Here is a 23,969-nt window from a genome sequence, read left to right as displayed (position 1 = left end):
TCGGGACGACCCCGACTTTTCCCTATAATCGGACGATCTTGCTCGACCCGACTTTTGGAAAAGTTGGGTTTCACGAAACGAAACGCGACCCTAAAAAACCAAAAGTCGCTCAACTCTAGCGTGCACATTATAGACATTTGGCTGGATGTCTTCTGTAGCTTAGGATTGCATTTAAAACCTATGTATACATAATATATAATTAAGAACTTATTTTATGTTTGGGGGATTTATTATCTGAATTACATTCTGCTTTAAACAACTGTTATTTAAGTTATACAAATCCTGTACTCTTATTTGTACCATGACTGTTTTTCTTACACACTGAAATGTTTGGATCAAAGGTCATACAGAATATTGTTTAAATTGGAACACCACCCACAGCTCTGAAATGCTCTAATAAAATTAAGAGGGTAGAGAAACAATTACCATAACTGTTTGTTTTTAATTATCACATACAGAAGCCAGAGGGAACACAATGAAATTTAATGAACTCAATTATTAAAATGCCATAAATCGGTTCAAAATAATTATGGCTGCCAAGTAGAAAATTCCCACACAAAACTCCTTCTATCTTACATATAATATTATTTCTATTTGTAAAAAAATGCAGAACTTAAATATGTATATTTTAGCTATGTATGATTGGGCACCCCTGGTCAAAATTACAGTTATTGTGAACAGATAAATAAGTTGAAGATGAAATTATATCTAAAAAGCCTAAAAAGATAACACATTTCCTTTGTACTTTAGGCAAAATATATATATGTGCCTTCTTGAGCAGCGGGACCTTGCAGGCACTGTAGGATTTTAAACCTTTACGTCGTAGTGTGTTACCAATGGTTTTCTTGGTGACTGTGGTCCCAGCTGTCTTGAGAACATTAACAAGTTCCCCCCGTGCAGTTTTAGGCTGATCTCTCACCTTCCTCATGATCAAGGATACCCCATGAGGTGAGATTTTGCATGGTGCCCCAGAGATCGATGTCGATTGACAGTCATTTTGTATTTCCTCCATTTTCTTACTATTGCACCAACAATTGTCTCCTTCTCACCTAGCATCTTACTTATGCTTTTGTAGCCCATTCCAGCTTTGTGCAGGTCTATGATCTTGTCCCTGACATCCTTATAAAGCTCTTTGGTCCTGCCCACGTTGTAGAGGTTAGAGTCTTTGAGTCTGTGGATAGGAGTCTTTTATAAAGATGATTAGGTAAGACAGCTGTAATTAATGTAGATAACGAGTTTCTTAGAAGCGTCTAACTGGTCTGTAGGAGCCAGAACTCTTAATGGTTGATAGGGGACCAAATACTTATTTCTCACTGCAAAATGCAAATAAATGTATGTACTTTATACAATGTAATTTTCTGGATTTTATTTTTTATATTCTGTCTCTCAATGTTAAAATTAACCTTCCGTTAAAATTATAGACTGTTCATGTCTTTGTCAGTGGGCAAACCTACAAAATCAGCAAGGGACCAAATACTTATTTCCCCCACTGTATATATTGTAATTTTTTTCATTTTAAAAATTCAAAAAGGAAAATGGGCTGTTGCAAAAGTTTGGACACCTTTTGAGATTTGTGTGCTCAGATAACCGTGACCAAGGTTTCAGACCTTAATTAGCCTGTTAGGGTTATGGCTTGTTCACTATCATCGTTAGGAAAGGCCATGTAATTCTAATTTCTCTGCTTTATAAAAACCCATCCTACTTTAACCTTGTGGCAAAAACAGCAGTCATGGGTTCTTCTAAACAGCTGCCTAACACTCAGAAAATGAAAATGGCAGAGGCCCCCAAAGCAGGAAGAAATGGCAGTTAACCGGAAGAGTGTAGGTCAAGATAAGGTCTGGAAGACCAAACAAAATTTCCGTGAGAACTGCTTGTAGAATTGCTAAAGAGGCAAATCAGCCCCCTCGTTTGCCTGCAAAAGACCTTCAGAAAGTTTTAGCAGACATTGTGATACATTGTTCTACTGGTCAAAGACACCTGCACAAATATGGCCTTCATGGAAGAGTCATCAGAAGAAAACCTCTCCTGCATCCTCACCATAACATTCAACATCAGAAGTATGCAAAAAAAATCTAAAGAAGCCTGATGCATTTTGCAAGTCTTGTGGAACGATGAAGTAAAATACAACTTTTTGGACACAGTGATCAAAGGTATGTGTGGAGAAAAAGGGGCACAGAATTTCAGGAAAATAACATCTGGCCATCAATTAAGCATGTTGGTGGATCAATCATGCGTTGGGGTTGTGTTGCAGACAATGGCATGAGGAATGTTTCACAGTTAGAGGGAAAAGTGGGTTCAATGTAATTTCAACAATTTCTTGATGCAAACATAACATCTGTAAAAAAGCTGAAGTTGAAAAGAGGATGGCTTCTACAAATGGATAATGATCGTAAACACACGTCAAAATCTAGAAAAGGCTACCTCAAACCTTCATCTTGCTACCTCAAAAGGTGCAAAATGAAGGTTTTACAATGTCCCTTACAGTCCCCTGATCCGAACATCATTGAAAATCTGTGGCTAGACCCCAAAATAGCAATGCATGGAAGACGACCCAGGAATCTCATAGAACTGGAAGAATTTTCCAAGGAAGAATGGATGAAAATCCCTAAAGCAAGAAATGAAAGACTCATGGCTGGCTGCAAAAAGTGTTTACAAGCTGCTACTGTCATAAGGGGGTAGTTTTATGTACTAATAATGCAGGGTACCCAAACTTTTGCATTGGCCTATGTTCTTTTTTGTGATTTTTAAAATGAAAAAGATGAAAATGTTTTTCTTGCCTAAAATACAAAGGAGAAACTGGGTCTGAGCAGAAAAAGTAAATTAATGTGCATGCAAATTGTAATTGCATATGAACACATGACCTTTACAAAGAGAAAACCAAAAACAAAACACAAAACAAATATCCTGGAATAAAAATGTAAAAAATATATTGCAAAAATTGCGTGAAGGTAGTAATAATAAGGGTATTTAGTTAACATAATTTTAATCAAAATTATGTTAACTAAATACCCTTATTATTACTACCTTCATGCAATTTTTGCAATATATTTTTTACATTTTTATTCCAGGATATTTGTTTTGTGTTTTGTTTTTGGTTTTCTCTAAAATACAAAGGAAATATGTCATCTTTAACTTTAGGCCTTTTAGAGTTGGAAGGGACTTTCAGGATCATCATGTCCAACCCCAAGCTTATTGCAGGATTTGCTAAACCTTCTCAGACAGATGCCTATCCAGCTTCTGTTTGAAGACTTCCATTGAAGGAAAACTCAAGGCAACCTGTCCCACTCATTGATCTAAAAGCTTTTTCTAATAGTCATATGTAAAAGTTTGGGCACCCCTATTAATGTTAACCTTTTTTCTTTATGACAATTTTGGTTTTTGCAACAGGTATTTCAGTTTCATATATCTAATAACTGATGGACTCAGTTATATTTCTGGATTCAAATGAGGTTTATTGTACTAACAGAAAATGTGCAATCTGCATTTAAACAAAATTTGACCGGTGCAAAAGTATGGGCACCCTTATCATTTTCTTGATTTGAACACTCCTAACTACTTTTTACTGACTTCCTGAAGCACTAAATTGGTTTTGTAACCTCATTGAGCTTTGAACTTCATAGCCAGGTGTATCAAATCATGAGAAAAGGTATTTAAGGTGGCCACTTGCAAGTAGTTCTCCTATTTGATTCTCCTATGAAGAGTGGCATCATGGGCTCCTCAAAACAACTCTCAAATGATCTGAAAACAAAGATTATTCAACATAGCTTTTCAGGGGAAGGATACAAAAAGTTGTCTCAGAGATTTAACCTGTCAGTTTCCACTGTAAGGAACATAGTAAGGAAATGGAAGAACACAGGTACAGTTCTTGTTAAGTCCAGAAGTGGCAGGCCATGAAAAATATCGGAAAGGCAGAGAAGAAGAATGGTGAGAACAGTCAAGGACAATCCACAGACCACCTCCAAAGACCTGCAGCATCATCTTGCTGCAGATGGTGTCACTGTGCATGGGTCAACAATACAGCGCACTTTGCACAAGGAGAAGCTGTATGGGAGAGTGATGCGAAAGAAGCCGTTTCTGCAATCACGCCACAAACAGAGTCGCCTGAGGTATGCAAAAGCACATTTGGACAAGCCAGTTACATTTTGGAAGAAGGTCCTGTGGACTGATGAAACAAAGATTGAGTTGTTTGGTCATACAAAAAGGCGTTATGCATGCGCTGTATTGTTGACCGATGCACAGTGACACCATCTGCAGCAAGATGATGCTGCAGGTCTTTGGAGGTGGTCTGTGGATTGTCCTTGACTGTTCTCACCATTCTTCTTCTCTGCCTTTCTGATATTTTTCTTGGCCTGCCACTTCTGGGCTTAACAAGAACTGTACCTGTGTTCTTCCATTTCCTTACTATGTTCCTCACAGTGGAAACTGACAGGTTAAATCTCTGAGACAACTTTTTGTATCCTTCCCCTGAAAAGCTATGTTGAATAATCTTTGTTTTCAGATCATTTGAGAGTTGTTTTGAGGAGCCTATGATGCCACTCTTCATAGGAGAATCAAATAGGAGAACTACTTGCAAGTGGCCACTTTAAATACCTTTTCTCATGATTTGATACACCTGGCTATGAAGTTCAAAGCTCAATGAGGTTACAAAACCAATTTAGTGCTTCAGGAAGTCAGTAAAAAGTAGTTAGGAGTGTTCAAATCAAGAAAATGATAAGGGTGCCCATACTTTTGCACTGGTCAAATTTTGTTTAAATGCAGATTGCACATTTTCTGTTAGTACAATAAACCTCATTTGAATCCAGAAATATAACTGAGTCCATCAGTTATTAGATATATGAAACTGAAATAGCTGTTGCAAAAACCAAAATTGTTATAAAGAAAAAAGGTTAACATTAATAGGGGTGCCCAAACTTTTACATATGACTGTATCTAATCTGCATCTTCTACCTTTCAGTTTCATTCAATTGCTTCTCATGTTTCCAGGTGCAAATGAGAATAAGAATGATCCCTTTACACTGTGACATCCCTTCAGATATTTGTAGACAGTTCTTAAGTCTCCTTTCTTTTTTGCAAGCTAAAAATTCCCAGATCCTTTACACATTATTCGTAGGACATACTTTGCAGTCCGCTCACCATCCTGGTAGCTTTCTCCAGTTTTTCAAATGTATTTTATTACAATTGGGTGCCCAGAACTGAACACAGTATTCCAGATGAACAGCTTGCTTAACTGTTCACAATAACAGTAGTTCTGACCAGAGGTGCCCAAACTTATACAAAAAGTGTTTCCCCGTTCCTAATCTCCCATTCTTTTGCATGTTTGTCTCACTTAAATATTTCAGATCACCAAACAAATTTAAATATTAACCAAAGTAACACAAGTAAACACAAAATGCCGTTTATTAAATGAAAGTATTTATTATTAAGGAAAAAAGAAATCCAAACCTACAGGACCTGGTGTGAAAAAGTGATTGTCCTCTAAACCTAACTGGTTGGGCTACCCTTTGCAGCAACAACTGCAATTAAGCATTTGCCATAACTGCCAATGAGTCTTTTACAATTCTCTGGAGGGATTTTGGCCCACTCATATTTGCAGAATTGTTGTAATTCAGCCACATTGGAGAGTTTCTGAGCATGAACCTCCTTTTTAAGGTCATGCCACAGCATCTCAATCAGATTAAAGTCATGACTATGACTAGGCAACTGTTTTGGATCATTGTCCTGCTGCATAACCTAAATGTGCTTCAGCTAGAGGTCACAAACAGATGGCCAGATATTCTCCTTCAGTATTTTTTGGTAGACAGCAGAATTCATGGCTCCATTTACCACAGCAGGTCTTCCAGGTCCTGAAGCAGCATAACAGCCCCAGACCATCACACTACCACAAACATATTTTACTGTTGGTATGATGTTCCTTTTCTGAAATGCTGTGCTACTTCTATGCCAGATGTAATGGGACATATAGCTTCCAAAATGTTCAACTTTTGTCTTGTCAGTCCACAGAGTATTCTTCCAAAAGTCTTGGAGATCATCAATATGTTTTCTGGCAAAACTAAGACAAGTCTTTATGTTCTTATTGGTCAGCAGTGGTTTCATCTTGGAACTCTGCCATGCAGGCCATTTTTGCCCAGTCTCTTTCTTAGGATGGAGTCATGAACCCTGACCTTAACTGAGGCAAGTGAGGCCTGCAGTTCTTTGGATGTTGCGTGGGGTCTTTTGGGACTTCTTTGATGAGTTGACACTGTGCTCTTGGGGTAATTTTGGTCAGCTGACCACTCCTGGGAAAGTTTACCACTGTTCCATGTTTTTGCCATTTGTGGATAATGGCTCTTACTGTTGTTCACTGGAGTTCCAAAGCTTTAGAAGTGGCTTTATAACCTTTTCCAGACTGATATATCTCAATTACTTTTTCATTTGTTCCATAATTTATTTGGATCGCTGCATGATGTCTATCTTTTGAGGATATTTTGGTCTAGTTCAGTTTGTCAGGCAGGTCCTATTTAAGTGATTTCTTGATTGAGAACAGGTGTGGCTGTAACAGGCCTGGGTATGGCTAGGAAATTTGAACTCGGCTTCCCAAAGATGTGATAAACAACAGTTAACTTATGTTTTAAGGAGGAGGCAATCACTTTTTCACACAGGGCCCTGTACGTTTGGACTTCTTTTTCACACAGGGCTCTGTACGTTTGGTCTTCTTTTTTCCCTTAATAATAAAGACCTTCATTTAAAACTGCATTTTGTGTTTACTTGTGTTATCTTTGTCTGACATTTAAATTTGTTTGGTGATTTGAAACACTTAAGTGTGACAAACATGCAAAAGAATAGGAAATCAGGAAGGGGCCAAACACTTTCACACCACTGTATACATGCAAACATACATGTGTATATATTTTTTATATATACTGTATATACACACACTTATATACTTATACATATACACACTTTTTTATTCTGTATATTAATGATTATTATATGTTATTACTTTCAGATTACAACAGCAGTGACCTGAAAACAGCATGTCGGAAGCATGAGCTATATGTCAGTTTTCAAGATTTGGGTTGGCAGGTGAGGACAGCAGGCTATATAATCAACTTAGAGATTACATCAAATTCAGGGCCGGTTTTAGGCAAAGTGGGGCCCTAGGCAAAAGTTTAAAATAGAGCCCCAAATACTAACATATTGTACCTCACACAGAAGTATACAAAATGTATTGCATGGAAATTCAGAGACATGTTGTCAGTAGTTTATAGAATAAAAGAACAATTAACATTTTACTCAAAAATATACCTATAAAGACATAAATCATACAAACTGAAAATTTTGCAGTGGTTTCTTAATTTTTGCCAGAGCTGTAGTATAATGTAGTCCCCCATAGAATATAATGTAGCCCCCTCATAGATTATAAAGCAGCCACCACTTATATTATAATGTAGCCCCCAATAGAATATAATGCAGCCCCCATAGAATACTGTATAGCCCCCTCATATAGTATAATGTAGCCCCTCATAGAGTATCATGCAACCCCCCCATAGAATAAAATACAGCCCCCCATAGAATATAATGAAGCCTCCATAGAATATAATACAGCCCACCTGCCCATAAAATATAATGTAGCCCCATTATAGAGTGTGACGCAACCCCCCTCAGTATATACAGTGCATTCTGAAAGTATTCAGACCCCTTTATATTTTCACTCTTTTTTTCATTGCAGCTATTTGGTAAATTCAAAAAAGTTCATTTTTTCCCCATTAATATACACTCTGCACGCAATCTTGACTAGAAAAAAAAAGAAATGTAGAAATTTTTGCAAATTTATTAAAAAAGAAAAACTGAAATATCACATGGTCATAAGTATTTAGACCCTTTGTTCAGACACTCATATTTAAAGCGAACCTGTCACCAGGTTTTGCCGATATAAGATGCGTCCACCGCCTTTCAGGGCTTATCTACAGTATTCTATAATCCGACCTGCAAGAGAAGAAAAATAACTTTTATTATACTCACCTGGGGGGCGGTCCGGTCTGATGGGTGTGGCGGGTCCTGGTCCGGCGCCTTCCATCTTCTTGCGATGCCGCCATCCTGCTTCCTTCACAGGCTCACTGGCATCGCGCTCCTGTGCAGGTGTTCTTATCTGCCCTGTTGAAGGCAGAGCAAATTCCTTCAGTGTGCAAGCGATGGGCCTCTCTGAATTTTCCCAGTGCCTGCGCACTGCAGTACTTTGCTCTGCCCTCAATAGGGCAGAGAAATACACCTGAGCTGGAGCACAATGCCGGGGAGCCATGACACAAGCAGGAGGGCGGTGATCGTAAGAAGAAGGGAGGCACCGGACCCGAACCTGCGACACCCATCAGACCGGACCGCTCCCCAGGTGAGTAAAATAAAACTTATTTTTCTTATCTTTCAGTTCGGATCAGAGGCTTTTCTACAGCATTTTAGAATGCTGTAGATAAGCCCTGAAAGGCGGTGGCCGAATCTTAGATCGGCCAAAACTGCTGACAGGTTCGCTTTAAGTCACATGCTGTCCATTTCCTTGTATCCTCCTTGAGATGTCTCTACTCCTTCAGTGGAGTCCAGAAGTGTTGAATTAAACTGATAGGACATGATTTGTAAAGGCACACACATGTCTCTATAAGACCTCACAGCTCACAGTGCATGTCAGACCAAATGAGAATCATGAAGTCAAATGAAATGGCCAAGGAGCTCAGAGACAGAATTGTAGCAAGACACAGATCTGACCAAGGTTACAAAAGAACTTCTGCAATGCTCAAGGTTCCAAAGAGCACAGTGGCCTCCGTAATGCTTAAATGGAATAAGTTTGGGACTACCAGAAGTCTTCCTAGACCTGGCTGTCCAGTCAAACTGAGCAATCGTGGGAGAAGAGCCTTGGTGAGAGAGGTAAAGAAGAACCCCAAGATCACTGTGGCTGAGCTCCACAGATGCAGTAGGGCGATGGGAGAAACTTCCACAAAGTCAGCTATCACTGCAGCCTTCCACCAGTTGGGCCTTTATAGCAGAGTGGCCCGACAGAAGCCTCTCCTCAGTGCAAGACATATGAAAGCCCACATAGAGTTTGCTAAAAAAAACACATCAAGGACTCCCAGACAATGAAAAATAAGATAGAACTTTTGGTGATAATTCTGGTATGTGTGGAGAAAACCAGGTACTGCTCATCACCTGCCCAATACAATCACAACAGTGAAACATGGTGGTGGCAGCAGTTTCATGCTATAGGGTGTTTTTCAGCTGCAGGGACATGACGACTGGTTGCAATTGAAGGAAACATGAATGTGGCCAAATACAGACATATCCTGGATGAAAACTTCTTCCACAGTGCTTTGGACCTCAGACTTGGCCGAAGATTCACCTTCCAACAAGACAATGACCCTAAGCACACAGCTAAAATAACAAATGAGTGGCTTCAGAACAACTCTGTGACCATTCTTGACTGACCCAGCCAGAGCCCAAACCTAAACCCAATTGAGCATATCTCGAGAGACTTGAAAATGGCTGTCCACCAAGGTTCACCATCCAACCTCACAGAACTGGAGAGGATCTGCAAGGAAGAATAACAGAGGATCCCCAAATCCAGGTGTGAAAAACTTGTTGCATCATTCCCAAGAAGACTCATGGCTGTAGTAGCTCAAACGAGTGCTTCTACTCAATACTGAGCAAGGGGTTTGAATACTTATGACCATGTGATATTTCATTTTTACTTTTTTAATGATTTGGCTTGTATCCTAAGTCATACTACAAGACTCGTTAAAGGGTTGATTGTGACTTGTAGGATCGCTACTACCAATAGGTGGCGCTGTAGAGTAAAAGTCCTCTTTCTTTCTGAAGAGGCAATTTGCATACTTTTTTAATAAATTTGCAAACAATTCTACATTTCTGTTGTTTTTTTTTAGTCAAGATGGGATGCATAGTGTACATTAATGAGAAAAAAATGAACTTTTTTGAATTTACTAAATGGCTGCAATGAATCTGAGTGAAAAATATAAAGGGGTCTGAATACTTTCCATACCCACTGTAATACAGTCCCCCATAGAATATAGTGTAGCTCCCCCCAGAGAATATAATTCAGCCCCACAGTCCAGTACTCACTCACTGATATATTTAAAAAAAAAACAAAAAAAACCCCGCAATCCTCACCTCTCATCCTCGTTCCCCGTACTGCTACCAGCTCGGCTCTGGTCTCAGAGGCTGCACTGCCCGGAACTCAGTAGGTGCGCGATGAAGAGACATCATCACGCACCCGCAGTGTCACAGGCAGAAGGGAATGATGGGAGAGGGATCATCTGACGCTCTCTCATCCATCATTGCTTTCAACTGTATCGACGTAATGACGCCAATATAGTTGAATGCGTCGCGTGGGGGGAATCAGCGCTGGCGCGGGGCAGGCACCCCTGACTCACGGGCCCCATAGCGACTGTGTGGTGTGCCGCTATTAGTGGCACGCTACTGGCTGGGGGTCTCTGGGGGAGCAGGGGCCCTAGGTAGCTGCCTAGTCTGTCTGCCACTAACGCCGGCCCTGATCAAATTATTGATGAAAGGATTATTATGGGATGCCAGAAACTGATAACAAAATTATATATAGCTACATGTAAAGTGACTGACTGAAAAACATAATTCAGCATTACTCACCCCACCCTGATGTCTTTCTTTTTGACCTTCTAATGTACAACCTCAATTCCAATAAAGTTGGGACTCTGTGTAAAATGTAAAGAAAACAAGAATGCAATGATTATAGCCATATTTTTTCTATCAGAACGTTGAACACAGATCAGAAGGTGGAAAGTTTCCATTTCATTTGAGAAAATTGACTAATTTAGAAAAAAGTTGGGACAGAGCCATGTCTACCATTATGTGGCATCCTCTTCTCTTTTTACCACAGTTGGTACATATGTGACAAGTGAGGAGACTAGTTGCTGGAGTTTTAGGAGAGGACTTTTGTCCCATTCTTGTCGGATAAATTGTAGTAGCTACTCAACAATCCTGGAGCAATAGGAGCGGTCATGATACCAGTGCTGGTGGACCTGCACTTCTGGGGTTAATGTTTTAATCTCAGTGCAGACTCTTACCTGCACACCTGGGACTTATTATGGTGGCCTCTCATTGGTTCTGGGAAAGCTTCTTATAGCCTCAGAAAGCTCCCATCCCCGTCAGTTATACTTTCGCCCTTGGCATAGTGTGGTGACCCCTGAGTGTGTTTGTGCTGTGTTCTGGTTGCTTGATACTCTGTGTACGACTTGGTCTGTTCTCTGGATATTGCTTTGGATTCTGCTTGGTACCTTCTATGTCTGTTTGGTTTTGACCCCTGCTTGGCCCCGACTATCCGTTCTGTCTCATCCCTGGTACTTTACTGCTATCTCTGTGTATGACCTCTGTTTTGCCTGAGTATTTCTGTTTAGTGTCCTGCCATCTCTGGAAGCAGGATGCTAAGCCCCGCCCCTTGCAGTCACATGACCTTAGGTCCTTCACTGCTTGCTAAACTTCAGCGTCTCCAGGTCCTGTTTGTACTTTCCGGCTGTACCTGACCCCGGGCCCCCCTACAGTGCGGGGGAGTCCCTGCTCAGCGGAGGCTGCACGCCGGCGCTGACAGGAGCTACTCAAACAGTTTGCTGTGTTTCTTTTTTGTTCAATGTGCCTGACGTTTACAATTGGTAAAAGGTCTGGGTGTGGACAAGTTCCTCACCCAAACTCTTCTTCTGTGAAGCCATACTGTTTTGATCAATGCAGTTAGTATGTGGTTTAGCTTTGTCTTGCTGAAATAGACATTGACTGGTAGGACGCATATGTTGTTCTAAAACCTCTAAATACTGCTCAGAATTGATAGTGCCTTTCAAGATGGCTAACCAACCCATACTATAGGCTTTAGTGCAACTCCATATCATTAGAATGTGTGTTTTTGAACTGTGCACAGATAACAAGCTGGATGGTACCTTTCCTCTTCAGTCCACAGGAAACGGTGTCTGTGATTTCTATCAACATTTTAAAAACTTGATTCATCTGAGTACAGGACACAGTCTATTTTTTTTAAACCTCATTTTTATTGAAATTTTCAGAAAATACATTAACACACCAGACTGAAGAAAATCAAATGCCCGTGTGCAGACGGGGGTGGATATCGACTTTTGCAAATTAAGCTGGCATGACAAACACAAAAATTAATATTTTTATACTATCATCAAATATTTACAAAAAGCACAGAATGATAAATGTGCAAAAATACCTTGCAATAAGACATATAACAGTAATCAGCAAGTGCAGATAAAAGGTAATAACAAACACAGGGTATTTAGTTGATAAGTTTTTTTGCAAAAAAATGTATGCCAAGCTGCTTCACCAACGTCAAGGTAACCCGTATCGAAGCAGTCCCTATCTAATGTATTTAAAACCTGATCATACGAACAGTGTCTAAATGAGCAGGATTAAGACAGGCGCTTTCTGGTATGGGCACGTGGTGCAAGACAGCTCCTTATGTGCATGTCACACAAGAGAGGGGTGGGGTCTCTCAAATCATGCATAAACACGAAAAAAACTGGATTAAAAACACACATGTGACATGCACATCAACTAAATACCCTGTGTTTGTTATTACCTTTTATCAGCACTTGCTGATTACTGTTATATGTCTTATTGCAAGGTATTTTTGCACATTTGTCATTCTGTGCTTTTTGTTTGTGTTTCAGTCAGGGTGGTGTGAACATGGTCTAACAGACTTGTTCACATTGTGCATGTCACATGTGTGTTTTTATCATCAAATATTTGTACATGTGACCTAGCTGACATTGAGTTTTATTGAACAGCATCATGAAAAAATGTTATTTTGTAATCAAATTATAAATTATAAACACTGACCTAGGAAATTACCTCCCCTACTTTAATTCAGCCACAATAGCCCCAGGTTGTTTTTGAGATCCTCAAGTATATGCCATGCTGTAGATGTGAAAGGTTCAACCATATTCCTTCCCCCCTCAAGAGCAACAATTCACAATAAATTGCCTCCATTTTAGAAGAAACTTGCCCGCTTGCATTTCTTTATTTCATAAGGCATCCCTTTGCTCCACCTCCATGAAATGGTTCATTTGTGCTATCACTTGACACAGTCTATTTTAAATGTCATTTAGCTAGAGAAGATGGCAACGTTTGTGGAATGTATTGCTATACTATATATCTTTAACTTGTCCTTGTGGATTGCACATCGAAATGTTTTCAGACAACGATTTCTGGAAGTATTATTATGACCATACAGTGATTTGCATGAACAACTCATGTCTGTTTTTAATGCAGTGGCACCTAAGGGCCCATGGATCATGAGCATGAAATCTTGACAGTCGACTTTGGCCTTTGTGCACATGGATTTCTCCAAAATCCCTGAGTATGTGATTAAATTATGTTCTGTAGAAGGCGCTTTCAAAGTATTTCCAATTTTAACTTGAAGAACATCTGAAATTGTTTCATAATTTTAGACAGTTGTTCACAGGTTGGTGAACCTCTGACCGTCCTTGCTTTTGAGAGACTCTGCCTCTCTAAGGCTACTTTCACACTAGCGTTGTGTGACGTACGTCGCAATGCGCCGTTTTGGAGAAAAAGCGCATCCTGCAAAGTTGCCCGCAGGATGCGTTTTTTCTCCATAGACTTGCATTAGCGACGCATTGCGACGTATGGCTACATGTCGCGTCCGTCGTGCGATGGATGCATCGTGTTTTGGCGGCCGCGATGCACAAAAAAAGTTACATGTAACTTTTTTTGTGTGTCGTGTCCGCCATTTTCAACCGCGCTTGCGCGGCCGAAACTCCGCCCCTCCTCCCTGGACATTACAATGGGGCAGCGGATGCTTTGAAAAACTGCATCCCCTGCCCCCGTTGTGCAAATCTTTCACAACGTGCATCAGTACGTCGGCCCGACGCAAGTGTGAAAGTAGCCTTACATCTTCTTTTCACACATAGTCGTGTGACTTGAACATTGACCCTCCAGCTGTTTTTCATTAGTACCACTTACATTTCAAAGGTTTTGTTAACATCTAAATTTTTTTGAGATGTGCTGCTGCCATCAATTTCCAATTTAGTTATTTTTTCTGATGTGTCCTATGTTCTCCTGTGAATAAAATATCTATGAGGGATTTCCAAATCATTGCATTCAATTCTATTTTTTTTATACATTTTACACAGTTCTATTTTTTTGGAATCAGGGTTGTACATTACAGGTTAAAAAAGAAAGATATAATTTAACTGACAATATATACGGTAATTACAAAAATTTTGAACACATGCTTTTTAAATGTATGTTATATTTTCCATAGGAATATTTTTCCTTTCTGAAACATATAGTATATAAAACGAACATAGGTAGAGTTTTATAGAACAATGTGAAATAGTTTTTCAAGTCTGTGAATATATTGATATCAATATGTTATTCTACAATTTAGTGTTCATAATAATCTACTTTCATAAGTGAGTTGTCATAAAAATCTACTATGCATGTGTTGTTTTTAAGACACAAGGAATGACTACAATAAGGAGAATTAATTCTTATAGCATTCACTTCTAGCTTTAACATAAAAAAGCTTCTTTAATGAAGCTAACGGGGTCAACACCCCTTTGTTTGTTTGCAAGTGTTTCATAATACAATTGGGTGGAGGTTTGCTGCTGATATTGCTGCATCACTGCGGTGTCAATGAGCATCTAACCTTTGTATTGGACAAGTAATCCAGTTATCATCTATTGCTTTTTGAAGGGATTTTAGTGGTACAGATCATTGCTTTTATGGGGCCTCTTTTAATAGTTATAGCTGTTTGGGATACTTACCGTGTATCTCTGTCTTAAAGGACTGGATAATAGCACCAAAAGGCTATGCTGCAAACTATTGCGGAGGAGAATGCTCATTTCCACTGAATGCTCACATGAATGCCACAAACCACGCTATTGTGCAAACTCTGGTGAGTAATGTATGGGACATGTTGATATGAGAATACCGTAATTCAAATTAATTACATAGCATAGTTTTTACTGAAAAAACTATAAACGTTTTTATTAAAGTTCATAATACATTTTTTAGGGTTGTCCTGAAGGCAAAAACTATCAGTTGGGGTCTGTTAGGTTCTACTTAGAGATTAGCAGATGGCTTCGTGAAACAGCGATCCACGGTCCAGGTCAGTGCTCTCTGGCTGGGGCAGGAGTAGTGAGAATTTCCTGACCACCTTGGTTCCTCAGAGTGGCGTTTGAGTCACCGGCCTGGGGTGACCTCATTTATGCATCGTGCGGTGATGCACCAGCACAGCAAATCATGAGATGAGCCCAGGATCCAGGAAGGTCAGGAAATTTGCATAGCTCCTGTCCACAGTCAGAGAGCATTGACCAGGACCGTGGTTGCATGAAGCGATCCACTCCTCTCTAGTTTTATTCCATTAGATAACAATTGTATAGTGGTCAGAGAAACACAATCAAACTTTTCAGTGTAAAAAAAGTAACATAACAGTTTCCGCGTATCAATGCAATCCATCACAAAAAGATTCATCAGAAATTCACCAAAAAGTGCCTTAATTTGAAGGGCAGATTCACAAGTGTACTAATTTTACACCATAAATTTTACACCATTTGCTGCAAAATCTGCATGTTTTACTTGTAGCTGTAGATTCGTATTTGCTGCAGAATTGCTGTGGAATTCAATCTTTTGTCTAGGGAAGAGGATATTTTAGCATCCATGGAGGTGAAGTGTTGATGGCACAATGCCTTGTAGTCTGATGCATGGGGCTAATGTGTGCATCCCTGGTGGTCCTTGTCCAACAGGACTAATATCAGTATCCTTAGTGGTTTAAGGCAAAGCAAGGGTTCACATTGGTGTTCTCTGGTAGCCTGCGGCAGAAAATTAGCTCGTTTTAATAGTTTTAAAAACCCTGATGGTCTAAAACATGTAGGGGCTAATTGTTCTTAGCTGTGGTTCAGTGATTAATTACCTCCCTAGGCTCTTTCATTGTCTTGGCTGTAGAAAAAGCATAGCCACCAATACTAATTAAAGAAATGAGCGTAAAGAGGGGTGCAGAGAGGAAACTGGTGCAGATGGTACTGTTCAGTCACACAGTTCTCGTTATGATTGTGCTTCGTAAAGGCTGTGTCAATCTCTAACAGGGGAGCAAAAGTTTACTACCTGTGGAAAGTCTTTAAGCTGCTATAACGTCTTGATAAAGATCTAATGGTTTTATAATACCCTACTACTGCTTGACATTGATCTTATTTTCATTAACTAACCAGGTCCACCTTATGAATCCAGACTACGTCCCAAAGCCATGCTGCGCCCCAACCAAGTTAAACGCCATCTCCGTGCTTTATTTTGATGATAACTCCAATGTCATACTTAAGAAATACCGGAACATGGTGGTAAGAGCATGTGGCTGTCATTAAGATCCAGCCATATTACGAATTCGACAACCGAGAGAGGAACATCCAATAATATCACTTTCATTTGATTGCATTTTGCTAATAGTGACAAACATTCAGCAAGAGCATGGTCAATGCTTACTTATAAAGATGCCAGTTATGTGTATTTCTTGTACTCACATGATGGTCATTTCACTTCAAAGTTGGACATATGAAATCTTCCAAAATGCAAATTTTGCAAATTCATTATCGTTAGCTTGGATCAAGCTGTATTTCAATTTAAAATAAATAATATATGTATTAATCTTTGTGTTTCTTTTGTAGTCCAGAGTCTGTATTCTAAATGTACTGAAATAGCTAAGATTTACCGTAACTAAATATAGTATATTTCCTGGTTATTAAATATGTACTACCATATAGCTTTTGAAAAGATGGTTAGCATGAGCTGTAAGATTTTTAGAAATTTTTCCACATTGAGTATATAGTTAATCCAAAAATACTTATCTATTTCAAAACATGTCATAAATCGCTGATTGAATTAGATCACTTCTTTATAGCACTCAAAACTTGTATCCAGCTGAAAAACTCTTATGGAAAATGCTGATCTGTTGCATGCACCAGAGCGTGAATGTAATAGACTAGAATGCACAGGCTGGTTGATCCCTTTCTGTCTTCATTTCATCATTGAAGCTCTCTGATGGCTGTGTCTGCTGCCCTTCTCTGAATGCTACCAACGGCAAGTTAACCTGAATAAAGTAAATCACATAGAATTTAGCCTTAAGGGCCCATCACACTAAGCGATATCGCTAGCGATATCGCTAAAGCATCACCGATTTTGTGACGTAGCAGCGATATTGCTAGCGATATCGCTATGTGTGATCCTTACCTCCGACCGGCGCTATCGCTGATCGCGCGAGAACGTCCTGGGCCGTTTCCTGCTGGGCTTGCTGCTGGCGCCGACGAGCAACGCTTGGACGTGGGCGGGAAGATGTCTTCATCGCCGCGTCTGACAGGTAAGCAACGACCGCTGCTATGTCGCTGGTGAGATCTGCCTGTTTGATAGCTCACTAGCGACCATTTAGCGATGCACCAGCGATCCTGACCGGGTCGTATCGTTGTCGGGATCGCTGGTGCATCGCTAAATGTGACGGTACCTTTAGATTAGTCTCAGGAGAGAACAAAAACTGCAGGAATTGTTTGCAGAAATGGAAGCTTGTTTTATGAAATGAGGATCAAGCAGCTGCACTGTAGTGAGTTACGTGCAAGCTCTACAAGCTGGTAGAACATTTTAAATAAACATAAAATGTCTTCAATTAATTAGGAAAAATAATAATAATAATAATAATAAGTGTTCAAAGCTGTTCATAGCCGTCAAGTCATTCAGCCACCAACTTTTTTTTCTTTCCATACAGAATGTTCAGTGCACTCAAGAAAGCAAATTATGTACATAAAACAGTTTTATGTGGGGAGTGATCAGAACAGTCCAATTGGATCTTTAGATTATTGGAAACCTATTTCATACCTTTTTTCAACATTTTTTAAAGAACACAATTAATTTTAAGTTTTTTTATGACAGTTTTTATAACACAATTTGTTACAACATTAAAAAGAAATCACACTTTAAACATGTGTTTTTAAAGACCTATAGGAAAAAGAGAAGCAAATTATTTTGATATATAGTGCAAAATATTATATATAACACCTGGCTGCAGCAACAAAATATATCAAAATTCGATTACAGCTTAAGGCACCTATAAAAAAAGACTATGGTAAAATGTCAGCAAGAAAAAAATGCATACCCTGAGCATGATGCATTTTAAAAATATCCCATAACCCTAAAAACAGTAAAGTGCTGGGTTTAGTAATGCTTCAAAGTATGAGAACCTTCAAAATTCTCCATATTTCTGACTAAGAATACATCTAAATTTCACACAAATACTGACAGTAAATAAAGATAACCAAATCAGACAAATGAGTCAAAAATATTATACATTACTATTTTTTATATTAGAAAAATGATCCAATATCACATGTTTGTAAGTGGAAGTATGTGAACTTTAAAATTAGCAGATAATTTTAAATTAAAGTCCGATGCTTTCAGTTAATAGGATGACAATGAGGTGCGAGTGTGTGACCAGTTTAATGGAAAGAACAGGATTGTCACAATACATTTGTGGAAGAGTATCAAAGCATGAGCAAATTAGATTTCCAAGGACCTGAGAAGAGTCAATGATGCTCATCAGGCCCGAAAAGGTTCCAAAACCATGTCTGATAAGATTGAGCGCCACCAATCCATAGTCAGACATTATATACAGATTTAGGAAATTAAAGAGCAAAATCACCTTACCATGATTTGCTGACCAACAAAGATCATTCCAAGAGCAAGGTGTGTATCAGTCCACAAAGTCACAAAGGAATTCAGGTAAACTGTATGCAACTAAAGGCCTCTCACATTAGCAAATATTAAAGGGATTGTCCACTGCTCTGACAACTCCTTCCAAATCCCTATTGGTTATGAGGTCTATGAAAAAGGATTCTTTTAGCTTTTACCCTCTTGAAACTTTTTTTTTCTCTTGTTTTCATCATTCAAGTATGTTTGCCAGCTCTGGATTTAACACATATCTTCAAAAAAGAAATAGACACTGTCAAATTTGCAAATCAAAATAACCAGAATTCCGATGCATATGACAAGTGGCACATTTGTCAAACATGATAGGCACTTTTTGTGCATCCTCTATCAAGGCAGTGCGCCTTAGGGGGAAACAGGACTTGGCTTAATATGCACCCGACTAAACATTTGTGCACAAAAAAATCTAATTCAAAGTAAGCAAGTTAAGTGGTGGTAGAAAGTTATAAAAAGTGTCTACAGATGTTCCAAATGTATTACTAAGCATGAGACAGGCTGGTGTCACTTGGCAAAGAATATTCTAATTATAAGCTCGTACCTATATGTCACACAGTGAGCTCGGGAGCCGAGTTATAGAGTCAGAATCTGCCTATAACAGTGAATAAATCTATGCAAATAACAAAGTAATTAACTCCTACCGTTAATAGCACTTAGGAAGGTATAAAAAATGTCAAGTCTGAAGTGCCATTTTTTTGGTCTTCGCACTTTCCGTCAAAAATAGAAAAGTGTTCAGAATGTCCTATGCTCCCCAAAATAACATCAATAAAAATTAGTTTGAAAAATAAAATACAGGTCTCAGAAAATGATGCCACAAACCACATTTTTTATCTATAAGGAAACAAGAAACACAAAACCAACACTATGCAAAGTTTAATATCCCCATGATTGTACGGACCTGAATTCATGTTGCCACATCATTTTTACCATACAATAAAGTAATGATTAAATACCCTGCAGTAAATAAACAGCATAGTGCATGAAAATAATATACCATATTTAGCATGCTTTTTGATTTAAAAAAAAAAAAAAAAAGTGAAAGCCATTCCACCTAGTCACGTCGACGGTAGTTGGGACAGTCCTAACTCTAATATTAAAGTCGTTACCGTTTGTCAAGTGACGTGCATGTAGATAAGGGCTGAGAGGGACTGAGCCCATGCTAACTACATACCGGATATTATTTTCATGCACTATGCTATTTATTTACTGCAGGGTATTTAATAATTGTTTCTGTCTTTGTTTTTTACTGTTTACTGGCTAGTGTGAACATGCACTGACATGCTGCACGCACACCAATTTATACCCCAGTTCATACCTTTGGGCTTGTTTCATACAATAAAGTAGTGTAAAGACTAAACAAAATATAATGGCAGAATTCCATCTTTTTTTTCCCTCCATTTCATCCCACTTGGAATATTTTCCCCTTCTTCAGCATCTCTAAAGCAGGGTTTAAGCTGGAGAGCTGTACGGGCAAAATTTGCTAAGACGGCTTTCCAAGTTGCGAATCTATCTCCGCTGAAACATATGCAAGGGAATACATAGTCATTTTAAAAGAGAACCTGTGAGCAGGATTTAGCTCTGTAAACTAAAGGCCATAATGGATGGGCCATAAGGGCACTATGATGCTGATCAATCTGATATAAAGGGATGTGCTCAGTGGCTGATGAATATTTACCTTGTGAAGTTTGCATAAAATGACATATTGTGTGCTTCGGGGCAGAATATGAGGTCGGGGTCTTCTGGTTCTCCGACCCCTCCCAACAGTCTCCTCTGATTCTTGTACAAGTCACTGAGACCTGCCTCCTTTTTAAAATTCCGCTCTGCCACCATCATTGTGTGGGCGGCATGTGCGCACTGTGAGTTAGGACTTCAATAAAATGGTGCCGAATGCAGCACGTGTGCACATCGAGATTTCAGCTCAGTTAAAAATTTACTGAGTCAAAATCTCAATGAGTGCATGTGCCACCTCCAGCGCCATTTTATTGAAGTTCTGCACATAGGACTCTGACTTAGCCTGTTCATGTGCTGCCCACCTGATGATAGTGGTAGTTGCACACAATAGTTGACAGATGTGGCAAATTCATTAAAAAAGCACACACCTCCATAAATTTGGTGCATCTTACTCCAGTTACCTCATTATGACTGGAGTATTCTCTTCATCTACCACCTCATCTTTCTCTAAGATTCTCTCTCAGCCTTTCACAGCATGTCAGACTTGATATGTCACTCTCCGCAAGGAGAACAGTTACATCTTGGATCCTGGTCAGAATATTGAGCTACTTTTCTTTATGCCAGTCAATGTGTAAGGCTACTTTCACACATCAGGTTTTCGGCGTCAGGCGCGATCCGGCGTCGTGCCGGAACGCCGGATCCGGCAAATGTTTCTGAAAACCGGATGTGACGGATCCGGTTTTCTGCCGGATCCGTCTTTTTCTGGACAGACAAAACCGGATCCGTCTCATCCGGTTCATCCGTTTTTCTATCCGTTTTTTCGACGGATTACGCCGGATCCGGTTTTTAAAATTGACCCTTGTGGCCTTCCGAACGGGATTGGCTACTGGAAAACTATATATAGCGTGTTCCTACAGCCCTTCTTTGACAGGTTGTAGAGGAGAAAGTGCAGGTTGGAGAGAAGAGCAAGTTACTGGCGAAGATGGATGTTGTGATTGGAAATATTTTGAAGAATTTGGCGGATTTTACAGCGGAGGCGAATCGTTTGAGGGTGATTGTTCTGGAGAAGGAGAGAGCGAGACAGCAGCGCATCAGGCATCGTAGACAACGTTTGTGGATCCACCCCATCACAGCCAAGAGAATGACGCGTGGGGTCTATTCTACACTATGCATGGACCTTCGACGAAACCTGGATAAATTTTTTGGATATGTTAGGATGAAAATGGAGAATTTTGATTACTTGGTGGAGCGCATTGCACACCTCATAAGAAAAGCGGACACCTATTGCCGCTTCTCTGTTTCACCCGCAGAGCGTCTGATGGTGACTTTAAGGTAAGCCACATTTATTGGATATGATCGCATCAGAGCACACTTTCACTGCAATCTTGTTGGTGGTAATTTGTATCTCCAAGTGTTATAGGTCAGTTTTGGTATGTAATGCTGTGATTTAAAACTAATTTATTGTTTTTTAATTCCCCACAGATTTCTTGCAACTGGAGAATCCCTTTCGTCACTGCATTTCCAGTACAGACTCGGGATTTCCACCATATCTGGAATTGTGAAGTACACATGCCGTGCACTGTGGGACTCCTTAGCTGAAGAGTTTTTACCAGAGCCCACAACAGAGAGGTGGATTGAAATTGCTGACAAGTTTCAACAGATATGTCAGTTTCCAAACTGCTTGGGCGCTGTGGACGGGAAACATATCCGCATTGTAAAGCCAGCTGGATCGGGATCGGAATATTTCAATTACAAGAAATATTTTTCAATTGTCCTCATGGCCATCGCTGACGCGGAATACAAATTTATTGCGGTTGATATTGGGGCCTATGGCCGCTCCAATGACTCTCAAGTTTTCAAACTGTCTGCCATGGGGCGTAAACTGTATGGAAACACCTTCCAGTTCCCACCACCTAGACCGCTGCCGCAAACATCTGGTCCACCTATGCCATTTGTCTGTGTAGGGGATGAAGCCTTCCAGCTGTCAGAACACCTTTTGAAACCGTACTCTAGCAGAGGATTGACAAGACCAAAACGCATTTTTAATTACCGCCTCACAAGAGCAAGAAGAATGGTTGAATGTACCTTTGGTATTCTGACAGCCAAATGGCGGGTCCTATTGACTGCGATCAACCTCAAGACAGAAACTGTGGACGAGGTGATCAAAGCGTGCGTGGTACTCCACAATTTTGTTATCTGCAAGGAACCCATTTCCATTGAGGACACCTCTGAAGAAACCACCTTGCAAGATTACCATGACATTACCACTAGAAGTTCTGTGACGGTTTCAGTAATGAGGGACAATTTTGCACTATACTTTATGTCACCTCAAGGCAGAGTACACTGGCAGGATGACAGAGTGTGAAAGATTTGTGCCCTAACCAAACTTGTGTACCTTCTGGACCAACAGTATATACCTTTGCCAACCAAAGTTGGCTATCTTGTCATGGTCTCTATTTTTAGCTTTAGGCCACAGGTGTGTACATGGTTGTGTTTTATGCAAAGTATTTCACCTTTTAACAAAAGTTGTGTGCATTGTTAGGAAATCACCAACAATAAACACAACTTTTTAGGTGAAATACTTTGCTTCAAACACAACCAGGAACACAACTGTGGCAAAAAGCTAAAATTTACCCACAGTTATATACCTAGTTTTGAATACCATTTCACCTTTTAAATACCCTGTATTTAACCTTTTTCGCCGCAGAAAGAAATGACAGACAACCAGTGTAAAATAATTTAACTTTTATTGAAAAATGTTTTTTTTAGTAAACTGTTTTAAAATTTTAATAAACTTGTTTAATAAAACTTTGAAACTATAAAACTGAAACCATAAAACTGGTCATTTTTATTTAAATACACACATTATAATTCTGTGTAGTGTGTGGTGGAAATACTGCTGTAGGGGCTGCGGGACACTTCGACACTGGGAGTGTGGAGAGAGGACTGGGATCGTGGTGGGGAAGGAACAGTTAGAGGTGAAGGTGTGGAAAAAACTACAGAATGGGTGGACATGTGGGAAGCAGAAGAGGTGGTGGGTGGTGGAGTGGAGGGTTGGGCAGGGACTGTAGGATGATGTTGATGGCAAGTTGTATGGGGAAGGAGTTTGGTACGGGGCAGGTTGCTGGAAGTGGGGAGATGTCTGGTACGGGGCAGGTTGCTGGAAGTGGGGAGATGTCTGGTACTGGGCAGGTTGCTGGAAGTGGGGAGATGTCTGGTACGGGGCAGGTTGCTGGAAGTGGGGAGATGTCTGGTACTGGGGAGGTTGCTGGTACTGGGGAGTTTGCAGGTACTGTGGAGGTTGCTGGTACCGGTGAGGTTGCTGGTGCTGGGGAGGTTGCTGGTGCTGGGGAGGTGGATGGTGCTGGGGAGGTGGATGGTGCTGGGGAGGTGGATGGTGCTGGGGAGGTGGATGGTGCTGGGGAGGTGGATGGTATGTAATAGGAGGGGGAGGATGGAAAGTGGCTGGAGGTGGATGGTATGTAATAGGAGGGGGAGGATGGAAAGTGGCTGGAGGGGGT

General features: G+C 40.0%; 1 protein-coding gene across 1 annotated transcript in view; it reads left to right on the top strand.

Moving 5' to 3' along the window:
• The window catches only part of BMP6 (bone morphogenetic protein 6), a 311,140-nt gene extending 294,463 nt beyond the window's left edge, over positions 1–16,677 (top strand). The window contains exons 5-7 of the mRNA XM_073567047.1: positions 6,986–7,062; positions 14,825–14,935; positions 16,248–16,677. Of these exons, the coding sequence (XP_073423148.1) occupies positions 6,986–7,062; positions 14,825–14,935; positions 16,248–16,397 (338 nt within the window). The 3' untranslated portion in view covers positions 16,398–16,677. The remainder of the gene's footprint in view (positions 1–6,985; positions 7,063–14,824; positions 14,936–16,247) is intronic.
• The last annotated feature ends 7,292 nt before the right edge of the window (positions 16,678–23,969 follow it).

This window comes from Dendrobates tinctorius, unplaced genomic scaffold, assembly GCF_039654945.1.
Source record: "Dendrobates tinctorius isolate UK_male_01 unplaced genomic scaffold, ASM3965494v1 ptg000004l, whole genome shotgun sequence".
NCBI classification, from domain to species: domain Eukaryota; kingdom Metazoa; phylum Chordata; class Amphibia; order Anura; family Dendrobatidae; genus Dendrobates; species Dendrobates tinctorius.
This window is presented reverse-complemented; position numbering and strand designations above follow the sequence as displayed.